Source organism: Schistocerca americana, chromosome X (assembly GCF_021461395.2).
Source record: "Schistocerca americana isolate TAMUIC-IGC-003095 chromosome X, iqSchAmer2.1, whole genome shotgun sequence".
NCBI classification, from domain to species: domain Eukaryota; kingdom Metazoa; phylum Arthropoda; class Insecta; order Orthoptera; family Acrididae; genus Schistocerca; species Schistocerca americana.
In genome coordinates this window covers 947,196,542-947,216,950 of record NC_060130.1, presented here as the reverse complement: position 1 = coordinate 947,216,950, position 20,409 = coordinate 947,196,542, and the positions used below count along the sequence as shown (strand labels likewise).

General features: G+C 44.4%; 1 protein-coding gene across 1 annotated transcript in view; it reads right to left on the bottom strand.

Annotated features, from left to right (window-relative positions):
* LOC124556419 (dynein axonemal heavy chain 5) overlaps positions 1-20,409 on the bottom strand; it is an 876,134-nt gene that overhangs the window by 230,079 nt on the left and 625,646 nt on the right. The window contains exons 55-58 of the mRNA XM_047130377.1: positions 13,625-13,823; positions 9,865-10,010; positions 5,545-5,760; positions 2,103-2,368 (exon numbers count right to left, since the gene is read on the bottom strand). Coding sequence (XP_046986333.1) covers positions 2,103-2,368; positions 5,545-5,760; positions 9,865-10,010; positions 13,625-13,823 — 827 coding nt within the window. The remainder of the gene's footprint in view (positions 1-2,102; positions 2,369-5,544; positions 5,761-9,864; positions 10,011-13,624; positions 13,824-20,409) is intronic.

Below are 20,409 nucleotides of genomic sequence, written 5' to 3'. Positions count from 1 at the left end.
GAGACCATTTGGAGCCATTCATGAACTTCATGTTCCCAAACGACGATGGATTTTTTGTGGATGACAATGCGCCATGTCACTGGGCCAGAATTGTTCGGAATTTGTTTTCAAGAACATTCTGGACAAGTCTAGCGAATGATTTGGCCACCCGCATTGCCCGACATGAATTCCATCAAACATTTATGGGGCGTAATCGAGAGATCAGTTCGTGCACAAAATCCTGCATCGGCAACACTTTCACAGCTATGGACGATTATAGAGGCAGCATGGCTCAATATTTCTGCAGGGGACTTCCAAAGACATGTTGAGTCCATGCCACGTCGAGTTGCTGCACTACGCCAGGGAAAAGGAGGTCCAACACGATGACTTTTGTCACCTGAGTGTATACTGGGGGTCAACCTCTCATCATCAATTCCGCATTAAATAGGGGTGTAGGGATACTTTTTGTAAGGTAATGTATAACCAGAATTTCTACGGTTCTCTGAAAGGAATGTATAAGATACGCTATGTGATCAAAACTATCCGGACACTCCCAAAAACATACGTTTTTTATATTAGGTGCATTGTGCTACCGCTTACTGCAAGGTACTCCATATCAGCGACCTCGGTAGTCATTAGACATCATGAGAGAGCAGAATGCGGCGCTCCGCGGAACTCACGGACTTCGAACGTGGTTGGGTGATTGGGTGTCACTTGTGTCATACGTTTGTACGCGAGATTCAAATGGTTCAAATGGCTCTGAACACTATGTGACTTAACATCTGAGGTCATCAGTCCTCTAGAACTTATAACAACTTAAACCTAACTAACCTAAGGACATCACACACATCCATGCCCGAGGCAGGATTCTAACTTGCAACAGTAGCGGTCGCGCGCTTCCAGACTGAAGCGCCTACAACCGCTCTGCCACAGCGGACGGCTACGCGAGATTTCCACACTCCTAAACATCCCTAGGTCCACTGTTTGTGATGTGATTGTGAAGTGGAAACGTGGAGCGACACGTACAGCACCAAAGCATACAGGCCGACCTCGTCTATTGACTGACAGAGACCGCCGACAGTTGAAAAGGGTCGTAAGGTGTAGTAGGCACACATTTATCCAGACCATCATACAGGAATCCCAAAATGCATCAGGATCCCCTGAAAGTACTACGACAGTTAGGCGGAAGGTGAGCAAACTTGGATTTCATGGTCGAGCGGCTGCTCATAACCCACACAACACGTCGGCAATGCCAAACGACGTCTCGCTTGGTGTAAGGAACATAATCATTGGACGATTGGACAGTGGAAAAACGTTGTGTGGAGTGACGAATCACGGTACACAATGTGGTGAACCGATGGTAGGGTGTGGGTATAGCGAATGCCCGGTGAACATCATCTGCCAGCGTGTGTAGTGCCAACAGTAAAATTCGGAGGCGGTGGTGTTAAGGTGTGGTCGTATTTTTCATGGGGTGAGCTTGCACCCCTTGTTGTTTTGCGTGGCACTATCACAGCACAGGCCTACATTGATCTTTTAAGCACCTTCTTCACTGCTGAAGAGCAATTTGGGGATGGCGATTGCATCTTCCAACACGATCGAGCACCTGTTCATAATGCACAGCCTGTGGCCGAGTGGTTACAGGACAATAACATCCCCGTAATGGACTGGACTACACAGAGTCCTGACCTTAATTCTATAGAGCACCTTTAGGATGTTTTGGAACGCCGACTTCGTGCCAGGCCTCATAGACCGACATCGATACCTCTCCTCAGTGCAGCACTCCGTGTAGAATGGGCTTCCATTCCCCATGAAACCTTCCAGCACCTGACTGAACGTATGCCTGCGAGAGAAGAAGCTGTCATCAAAGCTAATGGCAGGTCAACACCATACTGAATTCCAGTATTACCGATGGAGGGCGCCACGAACTTGTAAAGTCATTTTCAGCCTGGTGTTCGGATACTTGTGTTCACATAGTGCACACTTCTGATTTGAATGGTCTTTGATATAGGTAGTACTTCGTTTGTTAAAAAAAGCTCTCGCCCAAGTCTGTGTTTCAAAATGGCAACTAGCCTTCCACGTGTGTTGTAGATCGCTAACAGATTTTCGAATTACTCGGTACGCACCTTCCGAGCTGCTCCTTGAACTCGCGGCTCTGCTGCGTCCAGCGGATCTTCTCCCCGCCCAGCCCGTTGATGAGCTGCGTGGCGGCGGTCATCTTGCGCAGGCAGACGTTGGCGGCGTCGGTGAGGCGCTGCTTCTCCGACACAGCGGCGTCGTACTGCTCCTTGACCTGGCGCAGCGCGCCCTCGCGGTCCTCCAGCTCCTGCTCGGCGCGCGCCAGGTCCTCCATGGCCACCTTGAGGCGAGCCTCCTGCAGCGTCAGGTTCGCCTGCAACACCACGGCGCTCTCTCTACCATCTCCCTACTTCTCTGTCCAGTGCGAAGGTGGGAAGCGCGCTGCAAACGGCAACCACTGTTCGATGTACGAGCTGAACTCACGCTCCACAGACAAAATTTCTGAGATTGATCGGGAATATTGTGGTGCCCCTTGGACTCCTGTGCCTCATTAAAGAGTAACTGCACTTTTTTAGTTTTTTACTTCCCGTTACATAGTGGAAGCAGCACCGTGGCGGGCACTCAAGCCTTCTTGCAACTTTCACAAGAATAAAACGAATTACAATAAAACTATTTCCTGGAGAAAGTATATGACGTTAATACCAAACAATCACAAAAGCAAATAAAGAACGGGTATTAGGTTGATGTAGGTTGATTCTTACAAAGAAGAAGACCGCAACCAGTCACTATTAATACTGCTATTTATTTAAGTAAATAGCGCCGTAACCGGTTTCGAACTGACAAGTTCATCATCAGATGACTGTTCACATGATTTGCAAGATACACTTTACATAATCGATAGTTTTCGATTTTTATTCTTCAGCTGTGGCGAAATATTCTTGGTGTGTTGGTGAAGCCGGCCGGAGTGGCCGAGAGGTTCTAGGCGCTACAGTCTGGAACTGCGCGACCACTATGTTCGCAGGTTCGAATCCTGCCTCGGACATGGGTGTGTGTGATGTCCTTAGGTTAGTTAGGTTTAAGTAGTTCCTAAGTTATAGGGGACTGATGACCTCAGAATTTAAGTCCCATAGTGCTCAGAGCCATGTGAACCACTTTTTTGTGTTGGTGCCCTACGGTAGAAAACAGTGTTGCGAAATATATGCAGCACTTGGTGATGTACAAATTATATAAGTGCTGCATATGTTTTGGAATATTTGAAAAATACATTCCTGCAACTTCGCAACAAATTCGCGCGGAATTTTCGATGTAAGTACCATAACCACTTAACCTCACATTTATTTACTCTGTATTTCATCGTTTGGAGGTTAATTATGTTCACATAGGGCGCGCCTAACACTGTTTTCTACCGTAGGTCACCCACACACCAAGAATATTTCGCCACAGCTGAAGAATAAAAATCGAAAACTAACGATTATGTAAAGTGTATCTTGCAAATCACGTGGACAGCCGTCTGATGATGAACTTGTCTGTTCGAAACCGGTGACGGTGCTGTTTACTTAAATAAATAGCAGTATTAATAGTGGCTAGTTGCCGTCTTCTTTTTTGTAAGAATCAACCTACATGAATTGCACAATGCCACGGTCTCACTGTGTCAGTTTTAGACAAAACAGCATTAGGTTGATGCGTAAGTTCGTTGTGTTTTTGTTTTGCATTTCGGTATTCCGGTTGGTATGGGCATATTTATAGACTGTCATTTTGTATTTGTAGTTCACTGTTGCTATTTGAATTTACATATTGTCATTTTGTCATTTGGAGATAGTGAGTGGAGCTGTGGACACTAGAAAATGTAGTGCCAAGTGGAGAAATCGGAATATTACCTACATGTTCTTCTGTTTGAATTCAGAGGGTCCAAAATTCATATGAAGATTATCTTCGTAGTACTAGTACCAATGGACGTTCACAAAACACAGATTTCTTACCACCGAGGACAAAACCAGTGTCGCGTTAGAAACAACAATGAACAGCAGAGGAGTCTGAATCTGTGTTCTAGCATGCAAACCAGTATGGCACTGGTGCTTGTCTGCCGCCTGGACAAGCACACCGGTATGTCTACAGAGTGTTTCAAAAGTCATACTACACACTTCTAGAGGTTGTAGAGGGGACTTAGTAGATCAAGTTTTACATATTAACCCATGTCCGGAAACGTCATCCAAGGACGCTACAGAGCGTCAAAGTTATAGGCGCTGGCATCACATGGTGATTCTGTGATGATGTTGCAAACTTCCTAGGATGCTGGAGAACGATAAATGTATCAGTTTGAGGTAAGGGCCCCTATACCGGAAACGAAAGAGTCGAAAGTCATAAGCGAAAACCGTTCTGATGCCTCTGACAGTGGAATACATGTACTGGTACTGTCGTTGCTAAGATTGTAGGGTAGCCAACTTTCGGAGGTAGTATTACGGACCAAAACAAGAAAAATGTCCAGTGAATATAGTCTCTAAAATGCATATCTTGAGAGCTATGAGCACTTGTTTAAGAGAGGATATGTGTTTCACAATAACGAAGATGAACAAGTGCTTGTAGTTTCTCAGGTATGCATTTTATAGGTCATAATTACTGGATATTTCTTGCTTGTTTTGGTCCATACTGCCATGTCTGAAAGTTGTGTACCCTACAGTCTTAGCAAAAACACTACCAGTACGTGTATTCCATTGCCAGAAGTATCAGAACGGTTTTCGATTATAGCTTTCGACTTGTTCGTTTCCGGTACAAGGACCCTTACCTCAAATTGATGCATTTACCCCACTTACCCTTCTCCATCAACCTAGAAAGTTTGCAACATCATCACCGAATCACATTTACAGACTCCGGCACCTGTAACTTTGAAGCTCTATAGCGCCGTTGGATGACGTTTATGGACATGGGTTCTATGTAAAACTTGAGCTACCAGCCCTCTAAAACCTCTAGAAGTGTGTAACACGAATTGTGGAACACCCTGAAAAAGTCTGCACAACAATTAAAATGTCAACAGTATACGCTGTGTGTCACATTTGGAAGCAAACCGCTTCCATCACTCACTGTAATTTATACTGACAGCAGTTGTCCACTTTACTCTTCGCCCTCAGGCTTGTAATAAGTACTGTTCGATCCTGTCTGTTTTTTTTTTTTGTTTTTTTGTTTTTTTTGCCAGTGTTAGTTGTTCGCTGACAGTGATAAACATGATACTGGATAGGTTCACACATGAAGAACTGTAAAAGTTGTTTACGTAAAAGAACTGTGATGTAGTTGCGTTCGGTGTGGAAACTGCTCAGTTAACCCCTTCACGAAGTACATATCGGCCAATAGTCCATGAATAAACCTGTCCATGCTGCTGTGGACCGCTGTTAACGTACAACTAACACAGCCTGAAGAACAAAGCTGAGACAAAACCGAGCAGCAGTGAATGTACATCAGTATGCATAAATTTGACCACGTGTACATGTAATTTAAAATATTAATAAAGAAACATCGAATTTTGGAAGCTAAACAGTTGTTTTTAGCAATTTTTACCTTGAGAGGCAGCACCTCCTTGTTGACACTGTGAAAGAAGGCCATTGCCTTCGTCCAAGACAGCAAGCCAGCTACGTCACCGCAGACTCTTTTGGCCGTATCCATATTGTAGTCTTCCATCTCAAAGTATGGCTGAAGCAGTTCCACCATCTCGTTATTGATTATGTCTTTCGGATAATTCTGTAGTTGCAGAAGGAACGTTGTGCTCGCCATCATCTGAAAATACAGGCCAGTCTAAAATGACAAAAGTGAGATAATAACTGGAGGAAATGCTGGATCAACGCATAGGACAAGAGATTGGTTTATGAGAGAATGTAGTCAAACTGTCGGTCAATGTCTACTGAGAGCCATTCAGGAAGCTCTTTCCTAATTAGAAACGTCTGTAGCCATCGCACCACCTTACGGGAATAACCATAACAATTCTAAATATCAGGGCAGCAGCATGCTTACAACATTCCCCTTGATAATATCCCTCGGGTAGAAGATACAGCAGTCGTCGATGGGTGCACCAACACCTCACACAGAAGACAATGCCACAGATTTTAGCCTTTGGACCATGGTAGAGTCTTAAACGTGAAAAGTAAAATTTTATATTAAAGGAGAAAAGTACACGAACCGTGATTGTTTTATCAATAATCGTTTTGTTACAAAGCGGCTTTTGGTTTCTTAGACCATCAAAAGTAACAACTGATTAGTGTCGAGAGTGACGTAAATGTGAAAACTAAAAATATTGGACATCATATCAGATCAAAATAGTGATAAGGAAACACCGTATCCAGACTTCCTCATCAAATTTGCTGGTATTGTGTATCCAACAACATTAAAACTAAAATGCACTAACTAAATAGTGTACTTGCTGTAGTGTGATGAAAATATACAGGAAGTAAAGTACGGAATAGATTGTGAGGCACTAATTAATAGGTGAATTCTTGTTTGACATAGTTCGATACAGGACACTAGATAGTATTTGTGAAGCTCTGGACATGACGTTTCCTATTGTTAAATGCAACGCACATCCGTCGATGGCGCTTGACTAGAAAGTAGTCAGTTTCAATGTTGATGGTAGAAGAAATTCTCACCACCGGCTTGGGTAGGGGAGGTAATTACAATATCATCGATTGAACTGCCAATCTCTCCACAGTGCCTCATGAAATCTGGGGGTGTGACACAGTTGATGGTGATTCATCCCTCGAATGGGGACGTAAAGCCTGGTCTACCTCTGATGCTATTCTAAAGGAGTAGGGTTTTTGTCAGCACCGGGGTTCGGCATCTCCCTTCTCTCATCATCATTACCAGACACAAAAATAACACCCATTACAGTCACATACTCAACAGATGAACATGAGACATGTCTCGTACACCATATGGAATGGTGTCATTGCGTGTGGAGAAAGAAAACGGTAGTTGCCTAGCCGGTTGGACAACGTTTCGGCGTCTCCCAGCTAACAATTCTAAACGACAAACTCTTTATTTCCTTCTTTCTGCACCCCGCAATTTGAGCATATCATGTCATAGGTTAACTTAATTTTAATGTAAGTTAGGGAAATTTTGTAGTCATAGTACTTTAACATGCATTTAAGCTGATGACACAGATACGGCAAAATTTCTGTGTATAAATTTACGAAATGTTTCATACGCTGTGACGTACGTGCTGAGATAGCATGGTGGTGGCGTGGATTGACAGTAATCGAACAGTTTCAAATGTGACTGGGACGGGAAGTCCCAAATTGCAGAAAACATATCCTGAAGAGCGTGATCCTGTATGTATTAAAGACATATGAAAAAAATCATATGTATAGTTCTCAGGTGGCAACGTTTCCTGATAGAAATTCACTGAGAAGACCCACAGTTTAATTGTGCCTGTCAGTTGATTACTTATGTCCTCAACAACTTTTAATTATAGCTTTAAATTAATTATTTAAATCATTAACAACTGGTTGTTAGCAAAACAACTGCATTTCAGTAGAATCCTCAAAAAGGACCAAAAATAAATGGAACTGTAGGAATAAACATGTGAGATTGTTAATTTAAGAGACAAATCACTATTCTCGTCTCCTTCATGTTAATGCTAGGTTACACCGGGTAAGGTTGGTTAGAAGTTTTCTCAAGACTGATGAGCCAAAACATCATGAAGACCTGCTAACAGCGTGTTTGTGCAGTTTTGGAACGCGATACAACAGAGATTCTGCTTGTCGTGGGTTCGACAGACCCTTGGTAGGCCTTTGGAGGTGTGTGCTATCAAATTTCTACGCACAGCGAAAATAATTCCTGTTAATTATGGGCTGGTGGTTTTATGAGCACGCTGCTGACGCCCGATACGGTCCCACATGTATTTGATCTGTCTCACATGAAGACAATTTGGTAGCCAAGCATCAACCTGAGTTTACCATCATGTTTCTCAAACTACTTTAGCACGTTTCTGGTCTTGTAGCACGAACAGTTATTCTGTTGTAGGATGCCATTGCCGTTGGGGAAGACATCAAGCATGAAGAGGTACAAGTTGTCCGCAATAAGGTTCATGTAATCCACAGCTGTCAGGCTGAATTAGACAGGTCGCAAGGAAGCCCAAATAAATCTACTCCATAATACTGTCTTCTCTGGTCCGCATCCGTGGCGCGGTTAATTTTTAGAGACGTCTTGCGTCTGTATGACGGCCTAATCGGATACGACAATCGAACTGCGATGTCGTTAGGTCGACATGAGAACACACAGGTGTCGTCTTCTGTGGAGGCCCACGTTCAACAATGTGCACTGAATGATGTACTCCAAAACACTTCTTCCTGTACTAGCATTGTCCTCTGTCGTCAGAAAATATTGGATACAGACTTCCTGGTAGATGCTATTTTCCTTGACTTCCGGAAGGCGTTCGATACAGTTCCGCACTGTCGCCTGATAAACGAAGTAAGAGCCTACGGAATATCAGACCAGCTGTGTGGCTGGATTGAAGAGCTTTTAGCAAACAGAACACAGCATGTTGTTCTCAATGGAGAGACGTCTACAGACGTTAAAGTAACCTCTGGCGTGCCACAGGGGAGTGTTATGGGACCATTGCTTTTCACAATATATATATAAATGACCTAGTAGATAGTGCCGGAAGATCCATGCGGCTTTTCGCGGATGATGCTGTAGTATACAGAGAAGTTGCAGCATTAGAAAATTGTAGCGAAATGAAGGACGATCTGCAGCGGATAGGCAGTTGGTGCAGGGAGTGGCAACTGACCCTTAACATAGACAGATGTAATGTATTGCGAATACATAGAAAGAAGGATCCTTTATTGTATGATTATATGATAGCGGAACAAACACTGGTAGCAGTTATTTCTGTAAAATATCTGGGAGTATTCGTGCGGAAGGATTTGAAGTAGGATGATCATATAAAATTAATTGTTGGTAAGACGGGTACCAGGTTGAGATTCATTGGGAGAGTCCTTAGAAAATGTAGTCCATCAACAAAGGAGGTGGCTTACAAAACACTCGTTCGACCTACACCTGAGTATTGCTCATCAGTGTGGGATCCGTACCAGATCGGGTTGGCGGAGGAGATAGAGAAGATCAAAAGAAGAGCGGCGCGTTTCATCACAGGGTTATTTAGTAAGCGTGATAGCGTTACGGAGATGTTTAGCAAACTCAAGTGGCAGACTCTGCAAGAGAGGCGCCTCTGCATCGCGATGTAGCTTGCTGTCCGGGTTTCGAGAGGGTGCGTTTCTGGATGAGGTATCGAATATATTGCTTCCCCCTACTTATACCTCCAGAGGAGATCACGAATGTAAAATTAGAGAGATTCGAGCGCGCACGGAGGCTTTCCGGCAGTCGTTCTTCCCGCGAGCCATACGCGACTGGAACAGGAAAGGGAGGTAATGACAGTGGCACGTAAAGTGCCCTCCGCCACACACCGCTGGATGGCTTGCGGAGTATAAATGTAGATGTAGATGTAGATCTGACACACCATACCGCTCTGATGAGAACCTTGTCGCCCACAGATGGTTTCATCGTCCTTCAGCTCTTTCCGTAGATACCCACGATAGTAACACACCAACGGCCAACCAGCTTCGCCGTTTCCGAGATACTAGTTCCTAGTTTCTGCTCCATAACAATCTACACTTCGTCAAAGTTACTTTTGTCCTTGGATATCCCCAGTTTCGGCCAATGTAACCACTATAATGCTTCCCTATTCGCCTCTGCTTCGCTTTTCTTACTGCACGACGTGCTCGCAACCCCACCAGGCAGTATTTGGTCGTGATATAGTCAGCTGTCATTATGTTTTGGCCCGTCAGTGTAGTTGTTTAAGTTACTTAAGGAGTTGTTTCGCTACGTGGTCACCTTAAGAGACTCTGCCCAGGAAGGCTTTGGGCAGGGAGCAGCGGTGTCCGCGATGATGGGATGCAGCTTGCGCTGGAACAGGATGAGTACGCAGTCCATGATGCGCATGATGAGGTGCGGCGGGCGGCCCAGCTTCCGCACCGTCGCTGCAACACAACACACAGTGCGTGCGGCCCGTTTGCAAAGTTTCACCACGTATTTCACAGTCTACTACTAAGAGTTCCCATACAACGGCATTCATAACACCGATCAGAATGCGTCATCAGTATTTTCAGACACGTGGCTGTCTACAGGTATGACGGAAGAAAATGTTTCACTTATGTCTGCTGTACTTACTGTTATGTTTCTGGAAACACATTTATGCGGGCAGTTTAAAATATCTTCTGTGGTAAAATACATCAATCCAAACTTGAGAAACGTCCTACATTCTGCCCAGGAAGTGTGCAAGGGTGTAATTTTTCCCCCATATCAATTAATTATCGGTTTAAGTCAGGGGTCAGACTATTAGTTAGCATTAAATACTATACTCTGAAATAGTCCACGAAGTCGATAGAAGAACGGAGGCATTTCATCGAGTACAGAAAGTGTATTTTGCTTTTCTGGTCCTGTGAATGGTGGCTGACCCAAATGTGAGTTACATCAGGTATGACCTCTAGCAGACAGTGGACATTTGCGTAATCGAAAACTGTTCCATTATCCCTACCTTATTCTCTTTTAATACGAAATGCCAGCAGTTTATTAACTTTGGTAAGGGACAAGAGTACATCCGTTAAAGTCATTTTGGCGTCTTAAGCTTATGAAAGATGTATTCCTAAATCTAGTTCCCTGTATATATCGATGTAAGGGTGTAATTTTTCCCCCATATTATTTAATTATCGGTTTAAGTCAGGGGTCAGACTATTAGTTAGCATTAAATACTATACTCTGAAATAGTCCACGAAGTGGCTAGAAGAACGGAGACAATATCATCGAGTACAGAAAATGTATTTTGCTTTTCTGATCCTGTGAATAGTGGCTGGCCCAAATGTGAGTTACATCGGATATGACCTCTAGCAGACAGTCGACATTTGCGTAATCGAAAGCTGTTCCATTATCCCTTCCTTATTCTCTTTTAATACGCATACCTCCCAGTCCCCTACTTGGAGACTTTCAGGTCAATTTGGACAAAAGTCTCAGTTCTCTACTAGAAATATGCGTGTTACGTCGGCGTAGGCCGAATTTATTGACCGTGAGTAAACACAATGAAAAAGTATAGGGCAAGTTAGCATTATACTGTTCGGTCGCGAGCGGCTGTACAAATCGCAGTTCAAATCAGAATTCTGTAGGGAGAGCAGGGCGGTGTTCAAGTTCGGAGTTGTAGGCTAGGAGGTTGCAGTGGGATGCAGACACTACTGAAACTGCCGATGTGGGATTGCGGCTGCAGAAATTAAACAGCTGGTATCTGATGGTTGGTCAGCGGCGCGAGGCGTGGAGCCACTTGAGGCTCCCATTACTTGTAACATACAGCGTGGGATGCCAACTGTCGATGCTACCACGGCATCGTTATGCATAGATACGCTGGGTACAACAGTGTGCATATTCCTTTTCCTAATGAGCTTCATGAAATATACTACTATCATAAAATAATTAACGAAACGCCACGTAATGTGGTCATCCAGCAAAATTCTGAACATTCACTAGCATATACGCCTTATGCAGAAATAAATTTCGCAGCTAGTACGGTTCTGGACGTTGACTCATTGTTGCCGTGAATCAGGGAAGATTGACAGAGCAACTAGTATTCAAATTATTGTAAATCAGTCTGGAGGGTGCTGTCGTTTGTAGAGAGTTTACATGTCATCATAACTGTTCGAGTTGTGCAAGATCAGTTCTCTTCAGTCAAAACAAAATGAGGAGTAATCCTCAGAAATATAGTTGTCGGTATCGATATAGGACGTCATTAGCAATAAATCTTTAACCAGTGACATCACCAGAATACCTGTGCGTAGCTGTTTGGAATCATACGAAAGAAAACTTTACACTAGGCAGCGGTTAATTTGCTGTGTTACACGAAAGTAAATTTTTACAAGGCGATCCAATTCTTGAATGCTAGTCTTCTGGATTGACAGGAAAAGTGTAAAAAAGTCAGTGACGTGCTGTCTGAACTGTGGTAGGTGTATGTGATGGAGCGAGCAATATAGAAAACGCCACAGAATTAATGAGGTCACGTATGCGGAGAACTGCTCGTGGAATATGGACAACCTGTATTCTCAGAAGACTCTAAGAAAGTACAGAGTGTTTGGTGTAAGATGCATGTTCGGTGTCCGATGTTGCCCTGGAGCCAATGTCGCCGGGAGACTCCGATCGCCACATGCGTTTCGGCCCGTTCCTCGGACGGTGGCTGTCAGCCGAACTAGTCGCGCGGCCTTGGAAAGAAGAAGAAAATAACACAGATTGCGTCTACCACACTACGAGGCGTTTTTGATCATAGGAACCATTCTCGTAATACTTCAACGGACAGTTTGGCGGGCTACATTGTCCTGCACTAATAACCGTAGTTCTTTTAGTTACTCGTTAGTTCTCTGGGGAAAAAGGTTGCAAAATGTTGTTTACACAGCATCAGAAGTTATTGAATGACGGGGAAAAATAGTTCCAATTTATGTTCCACTAATTGCACATTACGTTTCCATTCTCACATCACGCAGAGGCTCTCGATTTAACTGATGAGGATTTTCAGAACGCCAGCCTCGATTGATCTCAAATATCTAAAAAAATGCAGCCACACCTCACCAAAAAAAAAATTGCATTTTAGGATGAACCTCTCCATCATGCACAGACAGAAACAACCAGTTGCGGTACTTATTGGTTAGTCGACAAGGTCAGTCGAGATATTATCGTTACTTTTTGAGATACCATTTGAGATTGTGTGCAGCTCTTTGTGCGGGTGCTACTTACACACCAGTCTGAATGGTGCAACTTGTACATTTGGGCTAAAACAGATGCACCACCTGCCACAGTCCGAAGAATGGGCGGTAGCTTTGTGGTATAGTCAATGCCCACACCGTGGCGCCTGCAGCTGCGTGGCCGGCTATACAGGCTCTCTACGTGGCCGCGGTCTTTACGTCATACAGCCAACGGCCGGCACGCCCGCTTATGCGCAGCTCTACGCAGTTGTACAGCGCAGACGCGGGCCTCACACACTGAGTGCCTCCGCACTGTCATGGCAAACTCGGCCGGCGTCCTCCCGAGAGATAGTTACGTGAGGCCGCGCCGCCAATCATAGCAGGACACGACAAGCGGACTCGGGTGCGGCGGGCATACTCCTCCGTCATTCGCCCTATATAACCACATACGCCGCCATGCCTGGCAGTCTCGCGTTGGGCTACCTACTTGCTACGTCGACGTCGCACCCAGGAACGACGCTACAGTGTGGTACGACTGTTTACAATACCGGACTTAGACTCTGCAGCCCAGTCTCTGCTCTTGAACAAGCACCAAGCTGTGTTAGTATTGTGGAACTGTTGGCAATAAACAGAATTTGGAACTCACGCCAATCGTTACTTGTTGTTTCTCCAATTACGGATACAACAAGCTTCTGTGGTGATTCCACACTATTGATTCCCACATACCGCTGGACGCAACGCTTTGTCGCACTTAAACACATTGTACCTAAGAAACTTGTGGACTCTCTCCCTCTCAGAACTGAAGCCATTGTCAAGGCTAGAGGCGGTGTTAAGATACTGCCTCCTAAGGCTTTTTTAAGGAGTTGGAAGGGCAGTACCGATGTGCGCGGGCTTGATGGTGTTGAGCGCCGCCTCGGCCTCCTCGAGCGCGGGCTTGGCAGCCTCCAGCTTCTCCTCGGCGCGCGCCTTCTCAGCCGTGATGAGCCCCACCAGCGCCTCGGCCTTCTCCTTCACCTTCTGCACCTGGTTCTTCACCGTCTCCGCTTGCATGGCGCGATCCGTCACCTCCATCAGCACCTGAAATCACATAAATGCCACAATGTGGCGCGTTAGAAATTTATTGATCCAATCACTACATTGCGTCAAAATTTACACGCACATCTTAAACTCTACTAAGATGTCTGCTGGTTTTATATAACGGTCTTGCTTCACAATTAAAATCTAGAGATTCAGTTGTCACACACATACACTGCTGAGTCCTTCCGAAAAAACGGAACACAGTCCTACATAGGAGAGCGTCAAGCTGCCAACTGCTCAGGTGCAACTGAGATTACGCTAGACTCCAACTGAGGTAGCTCAAGGCAAGACCAGAGTTAAAGTCACACCAGTGCAAGAGAAAAATGAAATATTGCCACGCGCTCTCTTCACACTATGGCTAAGTAATGTAAAGTTCCTATTACACTACTGGCCATTAAAATTGCTACACCACGGAGATGACGTGCTGCAGAGGCGAAATTTAACCGACAGGAAGAAGATGCTGTGATATACAAATTATTAGCTTTTCAGAGCATTCACGCAAGGTTGGCGCCGGTGGCGACACCTACAATGTGCTGACATGAGGAAAGTTTCAACCGATTTCTCATACACAAACAGCAGTTGACCGGCGTTGCCTGGTGAAACGTCGTTGTGATGCCTCGTGTAAGGAGGATACACGCGTACCATCACGTTTCCGACTTTGATAAAGGTCGGATTGTAGCCTATCTCGATTGCGGTTTATCGTATCGCGACATTGCTGCTCGCGTTGGTCGAGATCCAATGACTGTTAGCAGAATATGGAATCGGTGGGTTCAGGAGGATAATACGGAACTACGTGCTGGATCCCAACGGCTCGTATCAGTAGCAGTCGAGATGACAGGCATTTTATCCGCATGGCTGTAACGGATCTTGCAGCCACGTCTCGATATCTGAGTCAACAGATGGCGACGTTTGCAAGACAACAACCATCTGCACGAACAGTTCGACGACGTTTGTAGCAGCATGAACTATCAGCACGGATACCATGGCTGCGGTTACCCTTGACGCTGCATCACAGACAGGAGCGCCTGCGATGGTGTACTCAACGACGAACCTGGGTGCACGAATGGCGAAACGTCATTTTTTCGGATGAATCCAGGTTCTGTTTGCAGCATCATGATGGTCGCATCCGTGTTTGGGGACATCGCAGTGAACGCACATTGGAAGCGTGTATTCGTCATCGCCATATTGGCTTGTCACCCGGCGCCATGGTATGGGGTGTCATTGGCTACACGTTTCGGTCACCTCTTGTTCGCATTGACGGCACTTTGAAATGTGGACGTTACACTTCAGATGTGTTACGACCCGTGACTCTACCCTTCATTCGATCCCTGCGATACCCTACATTTCAGCAGGATAATGCACGACCGCATGTTGCAGGTCCTGTACGTGCCTTTCTGGATACAGAAAATTTTCGACTGCTGCCCTGGCCAGCACATTCTCCAGATCTCTCACCAACTGAAAACGCCTGGTCAATGGTGACCGAGCAACTGGCTCGTCACAATACGCCAGTCACTACTGTTGATAAACTGTGGTATCGTGTTGAAGCTGCATGGGAAGCTGTACCTGTACACGTCATCAAAGCTCTGTTTGACTCAATGCCTAGGCGTATCAAGGCCGTTATTACGGCCAGAGGTGGTTGTTCTGGGTACTGATTTCTCAGGATCTATGCACCCAAATTGCGTGAAAATGTAATCACATGTCACTTCTAGTATAATATATTTGTCCAATTAATACCCGTTTATTATCTGCATTTCTTCTTGGTGTAGCAATTTTAGTGGCCAGTAGTGTAGAAGGGCGCCAAGCTGCCAACTGCTCAGGTGCAACTGAGATGACGCTAACCTCCAACTGAGGACGCTCAAGGCAAGACCAACTTTACGCTTCCGTCTTACGTCACAAAAATAGTTCCCAAGTGGATGGCCAACTGACAAACACGGATATAAACTGACACACGGTACCACGCAGACAACATCCGCACAGTATCAACAGAGCATCAGCAGTGCCTCAAAACAGCAAGACTCATCCATAGCTGCCACAGAGAAGCGCCAGCTGAACGTGGTACAAATGACCGTAGCTATCGTTCACAGGATTCGGGACTAGACCAGAGTTAAAGTCAGACCAGTGCAAGAGAAGAATGCAATATTGACACGCACCCTCTTCACACTATGGCTAAGTAATGTAAAGTTCCTATTGATAAGCTGTTCAAAAATGGTTCAAATGGCTCTGAGCACTATGGGACTTAACATCTGAGGTCATCAGTCCCCTAGAACTTAGAACTATTTAAACCTAACTAACCTAAGGACATCACACACATCCATGCCTGAGGCAGGATTCGAACCTGCGACCGTAGCGGTCGCGCGGTTGCAGACTGTAGCGCCTAGAACCGCTCGGCCACCCCGGCCGGCTGATAATCTGTTTTTCCGTCATTTGTGTAGCTGTTGTCTAATCCTATTTGGTCCTGTGACGAAGCTGTATAGTTTTTGCGTACACAAGGAACGCATCTCACAACAGAAACTAATTTCTGTGATTGGGGTCTCTCTTTATGCGGAGGCCCATCGTTAGGAGTGTCTGGTGCACCGTGTGTTCAGACACACTTGTACTCTTCCCAGCATTAAAGAATGATGTTAGTTCCGCCACAGTTCGCCGCCTGTCCTGTTTTACCAGTCTGCACGGCCTACGATGTCCGACATCTGTAATGAGGGGTGGCTGTCTAACCCCTCGACGTCTGGACATGGTTTCACCTCGGTTTCGCCATGTGTTGAGAAAAAAAAAAAACCCTCACCATAGCACTACTCGAACATCCGAAAAGTTGTGCAGTTTCCAAAATGCTCGTTCCGAGCCTCTGGGCCTTCACTATTCGTCCTCGTTCAAACTCAGATGGGTCGCATGCCCTCCCCATTCTACATACAGACAGCGCGCTCACTGGTACTACATGCACCGTACGTGTGTCATTCCTCGCCAGGTAACGCCGCTATCGTCTGGTTGGGTTTATATCGATAGTAGGTGGGTGGACAAAATGTTCTGGCTGATCAGTGTATAATTGTCATAAAGTTTTGTTACAGTTACAGCAGCAGCAGGACGTAGGGTTTTTTAAATGTCCATGCACAGCACTCACTCGCTGCATTTGTGTCATGACAATGATAACGCTTGATGAAGATGTCGACGGCAAGTATTAAAAAAAAAGTCCACCATTCTTATATCACGCTGCTAAGCATTAAATTTTCTATATTAAATTAATTTATTTTTTGTCCACAGCACGATGTGGTGGGAGTGCAAACGATGAAGGTAATGAAGCAAATTTGCTGCTGTTACTGGGAGATTCCAGAAACTGTAATGAGAATATTATCAACAGTTACGTAAATATTGCCTAAATAAGTGTGTACCAGTTGTCACAGCAATCGGCCAGCCACCTTTAGTTCTGAGGCTCTTATCACTCATGCCACCTAAATGGCCTAACCATAGGAGTACTGATGTACATAAAATTACAGTAATGGTAGCAATGGTCGCAAAAATATATTTACAGCGATCGATAAATAGTTCACCAGCTTGTTAAGAAACATTAAAGGATAAGGATGTCAAGACATGTATCAACACTGCCTACTGCGAGGCAGTGTAGATATTAACGCCGACGGTGATGAATAGGGAAAAAAGCAAATAAGCTTAACAAATAATGTGTGTTTTCCTTGCAGGCGGCCGGCCGGTGTGGCCGTGCGGTTCTAGGCGCTTCAGTCTGGAACCACGTGACCGCTACGGTCGCAGGTTCGAATCCTGCCTCGGGCATGGATGTGTGTGATGTCCTTAGGTTAGTTAGGTTTAAGTAGTTCTAAGTTCTAGGGGACTAATGACCACAGATGTTAAGTCTCATAGTGCTCAGAGCCATTTGAACGATTTGAGCCTTGCAGGCGACGTGAAGTTATTGCAGTAGCAATCACCTGACGTGGACGTAATGCTGTTCAAACAAACTCCCTGTTTGAACACCAGTGTGTGTAAGTGTGTCAGTGTCAGTTTGATATCGAATCCGGTGGCAGTCCAGAGATGAAATCGTCGACTGAAGGATAATATCTTCAATGTGGCTGCTGATTCTAGTAGGGGATATGTCTTGGGGTAGACCTGGAATATCCCGCTGATTTGCATGACGAGCGCAGTGACCTGCCATTGTGTCCGGAGCGTCTAGTCCCGTCAAATATTCCGTCCCCAAGCTGATGACAATGCTGGGGGTAAGCAGAGATACATTCTACACTACAGAAAACGCTAGCAGTGTCTCAGGTTGGAAATGTGACTTGTTTGACCAGTGTCCCTGGCTGAAAGAGTATATTGATTTAAATATCGAACGAAGACTCTCGCTACATGTGATTCTGAAAAAGGTTTTTATAAATTAATGAACAATCCAGTTTTTGGCAAAACCATGGAGAATGTTAAAAACGATCGTGATATTTACAGCTAGGATGGGCGTTATGGTGCGAGAGATTGCATCACCAGGCCAAATTTTAAGCGAGCGATAGTCTTCAATGAAGGACTAGTAGCAGTGAACATGGCTAAGGTTTCAGTGTGTAAGTAGGCTGTTTATGTTTTCTCTATGTAAGTAGGCTGTTTATGTTTTCTCTATGTAAGTAGGCTGTTTAGGTTTTTTTATTGGTAACGCCACCTCTGTATGAAAATCACTGGCTGTGCTGTGTGCAGTCTGTGGCTGCTTTGCATTGTTGTAATACTCGCCATTGTAGTGTTAGGCAGCTGGCTGTGAACAGCGCGTAGCGTTGCGCAGTTGGAGGTGAGCCGCCAGCAGTGGTGGATGTGGGGAGAGAGATGGCGGAGTTTTGAAATTTGTCATGAACTGCTATATTTATATATGATGATATCAAGGTAAATACATTGTTTGCTCTCTATTAATATCTTTCATTTGCTAACTATCACTATCAGTAGTTAGTGCCTTCAGTAGTTTGAATCTTTTATTTAGCTGGCAGTAGTGGCGCTCGCTGTATTGCAGTAGCTTGAGCAGCGAAGATTTTTGTGAGGTAAGTGATTTGTGAAACGTATAGGTTAATGTTAGTCAGGGCCATTCTTTCGTAGGGATTTTTTTGAAAGTCAGATTGCGTTGCGCTAAAAAATATTGTGTGTCAGGTAAAGGACAGTCGTGTATTATTGTTCAAAGGGGACGTTTCAAGTGGAGTACACGAAGACGGTCTACGTCGGTACGTGTGTTCCTAAGCTCTTCCAACTCTACATGTATCGATTCCATTCAAAGTTTGCAAAACCAAACTTCACTGATGTCAAGTTACTATTAACGGATACATACAGTTTCTTCTACTGGGTAAAAGGCTGCGATCCATCTGACGTAATTAAGCGCAATCTCAAGGAATTCGACTCATCTCGATTGCGGCAAGTAATCCATACGGCATAGCTCCTCACAACAAGGTTTTCGGCCCGATGAAAGACAAGGGGAATGGCTCACAGATTGTGGAGTTTGTAGGGCTCAGTTCTAAGATGTATGCATATCGTGTAGATGCACATGCAACTCAGAGACGGGCTGCGGGCGTCCATCATGCGACCTCACACGCTCTCACGATCTAAGGCTATAAGGATTTTCTTTTTTCTGATGATGAGTCTCCTCATATGGTGCAGGAAATAGTCTTTCGGTAGTGGGGCCATCAGGTACATACCTCATTGCACAGTCTGTAACGTCATGACAACTAACTTTTCATCTGTGCAGATGGGATTGAAACGATTCCGTTCTCCAACTATTCTCTTGAGTGTTTTGTGTGTGTGTGTGTGTGTTTATTTACTTACTGCTGCTAGTCCCTATACACTGTAAATATTGTAAATAATTAAATCATTCTTCTGCTCTCTTAGTATAATGCATCTCTGTTGCTGTCAATATTGTATAGTTAATCGGTAGCTGTTATGTACATAAAATCATTCTGCTTTCATGAAATCTCTCTCTCTCTCTTTAAGAAAAATATAGTGTTTCTGATAATAAATCATGAGTTAATTTGCTATATTTGTATTATTATTATTATTATTATTATTAATATTTGATCGTTTCAGCATTTGAGTTATTGTAGTGTGGAAGTAAATAAGAACAGCTTTTTACAGGGTGTAAATTCTAAGTTGACAAACCAGAATAACTCGAAAAATAAGCTTCACAGGAAAAAAAGTGTAGAATCCAAAGTTGATTATTTTCGAGTGGGATTTTGGTGGTGCTAAAAATAACCCGCCACCCCAGCCCACTGGCGGCGGGGCGGGAGGCAACTTTAAAATTTCAAATGGGAACCCCCACTTTTTATTGGAGAATCAGATTCTACATAAAAAAACTACGTACATTTTGTCATAAACATTTGTTTGATTCTTGGTAATTGGCGCCGTAATTCAAGAAAATCCATGTTCTCATTTTTGCGTGGGAAATAGTTAGGGATAAATAAAAAATACTTATTTACTTCGTTAATTTTTGTCTCGCTAAAACTAAAACTCTCCCTCTCTCCCCATAGGGTGGTGTTTGAGAGAGAGCAATTAGAGTCTTGCAAATGTTGACCCAAATATTAATTTTTTCCGCAGACTCAGATAAATTTTGTTTGTTTAATTATCAAACAAATCA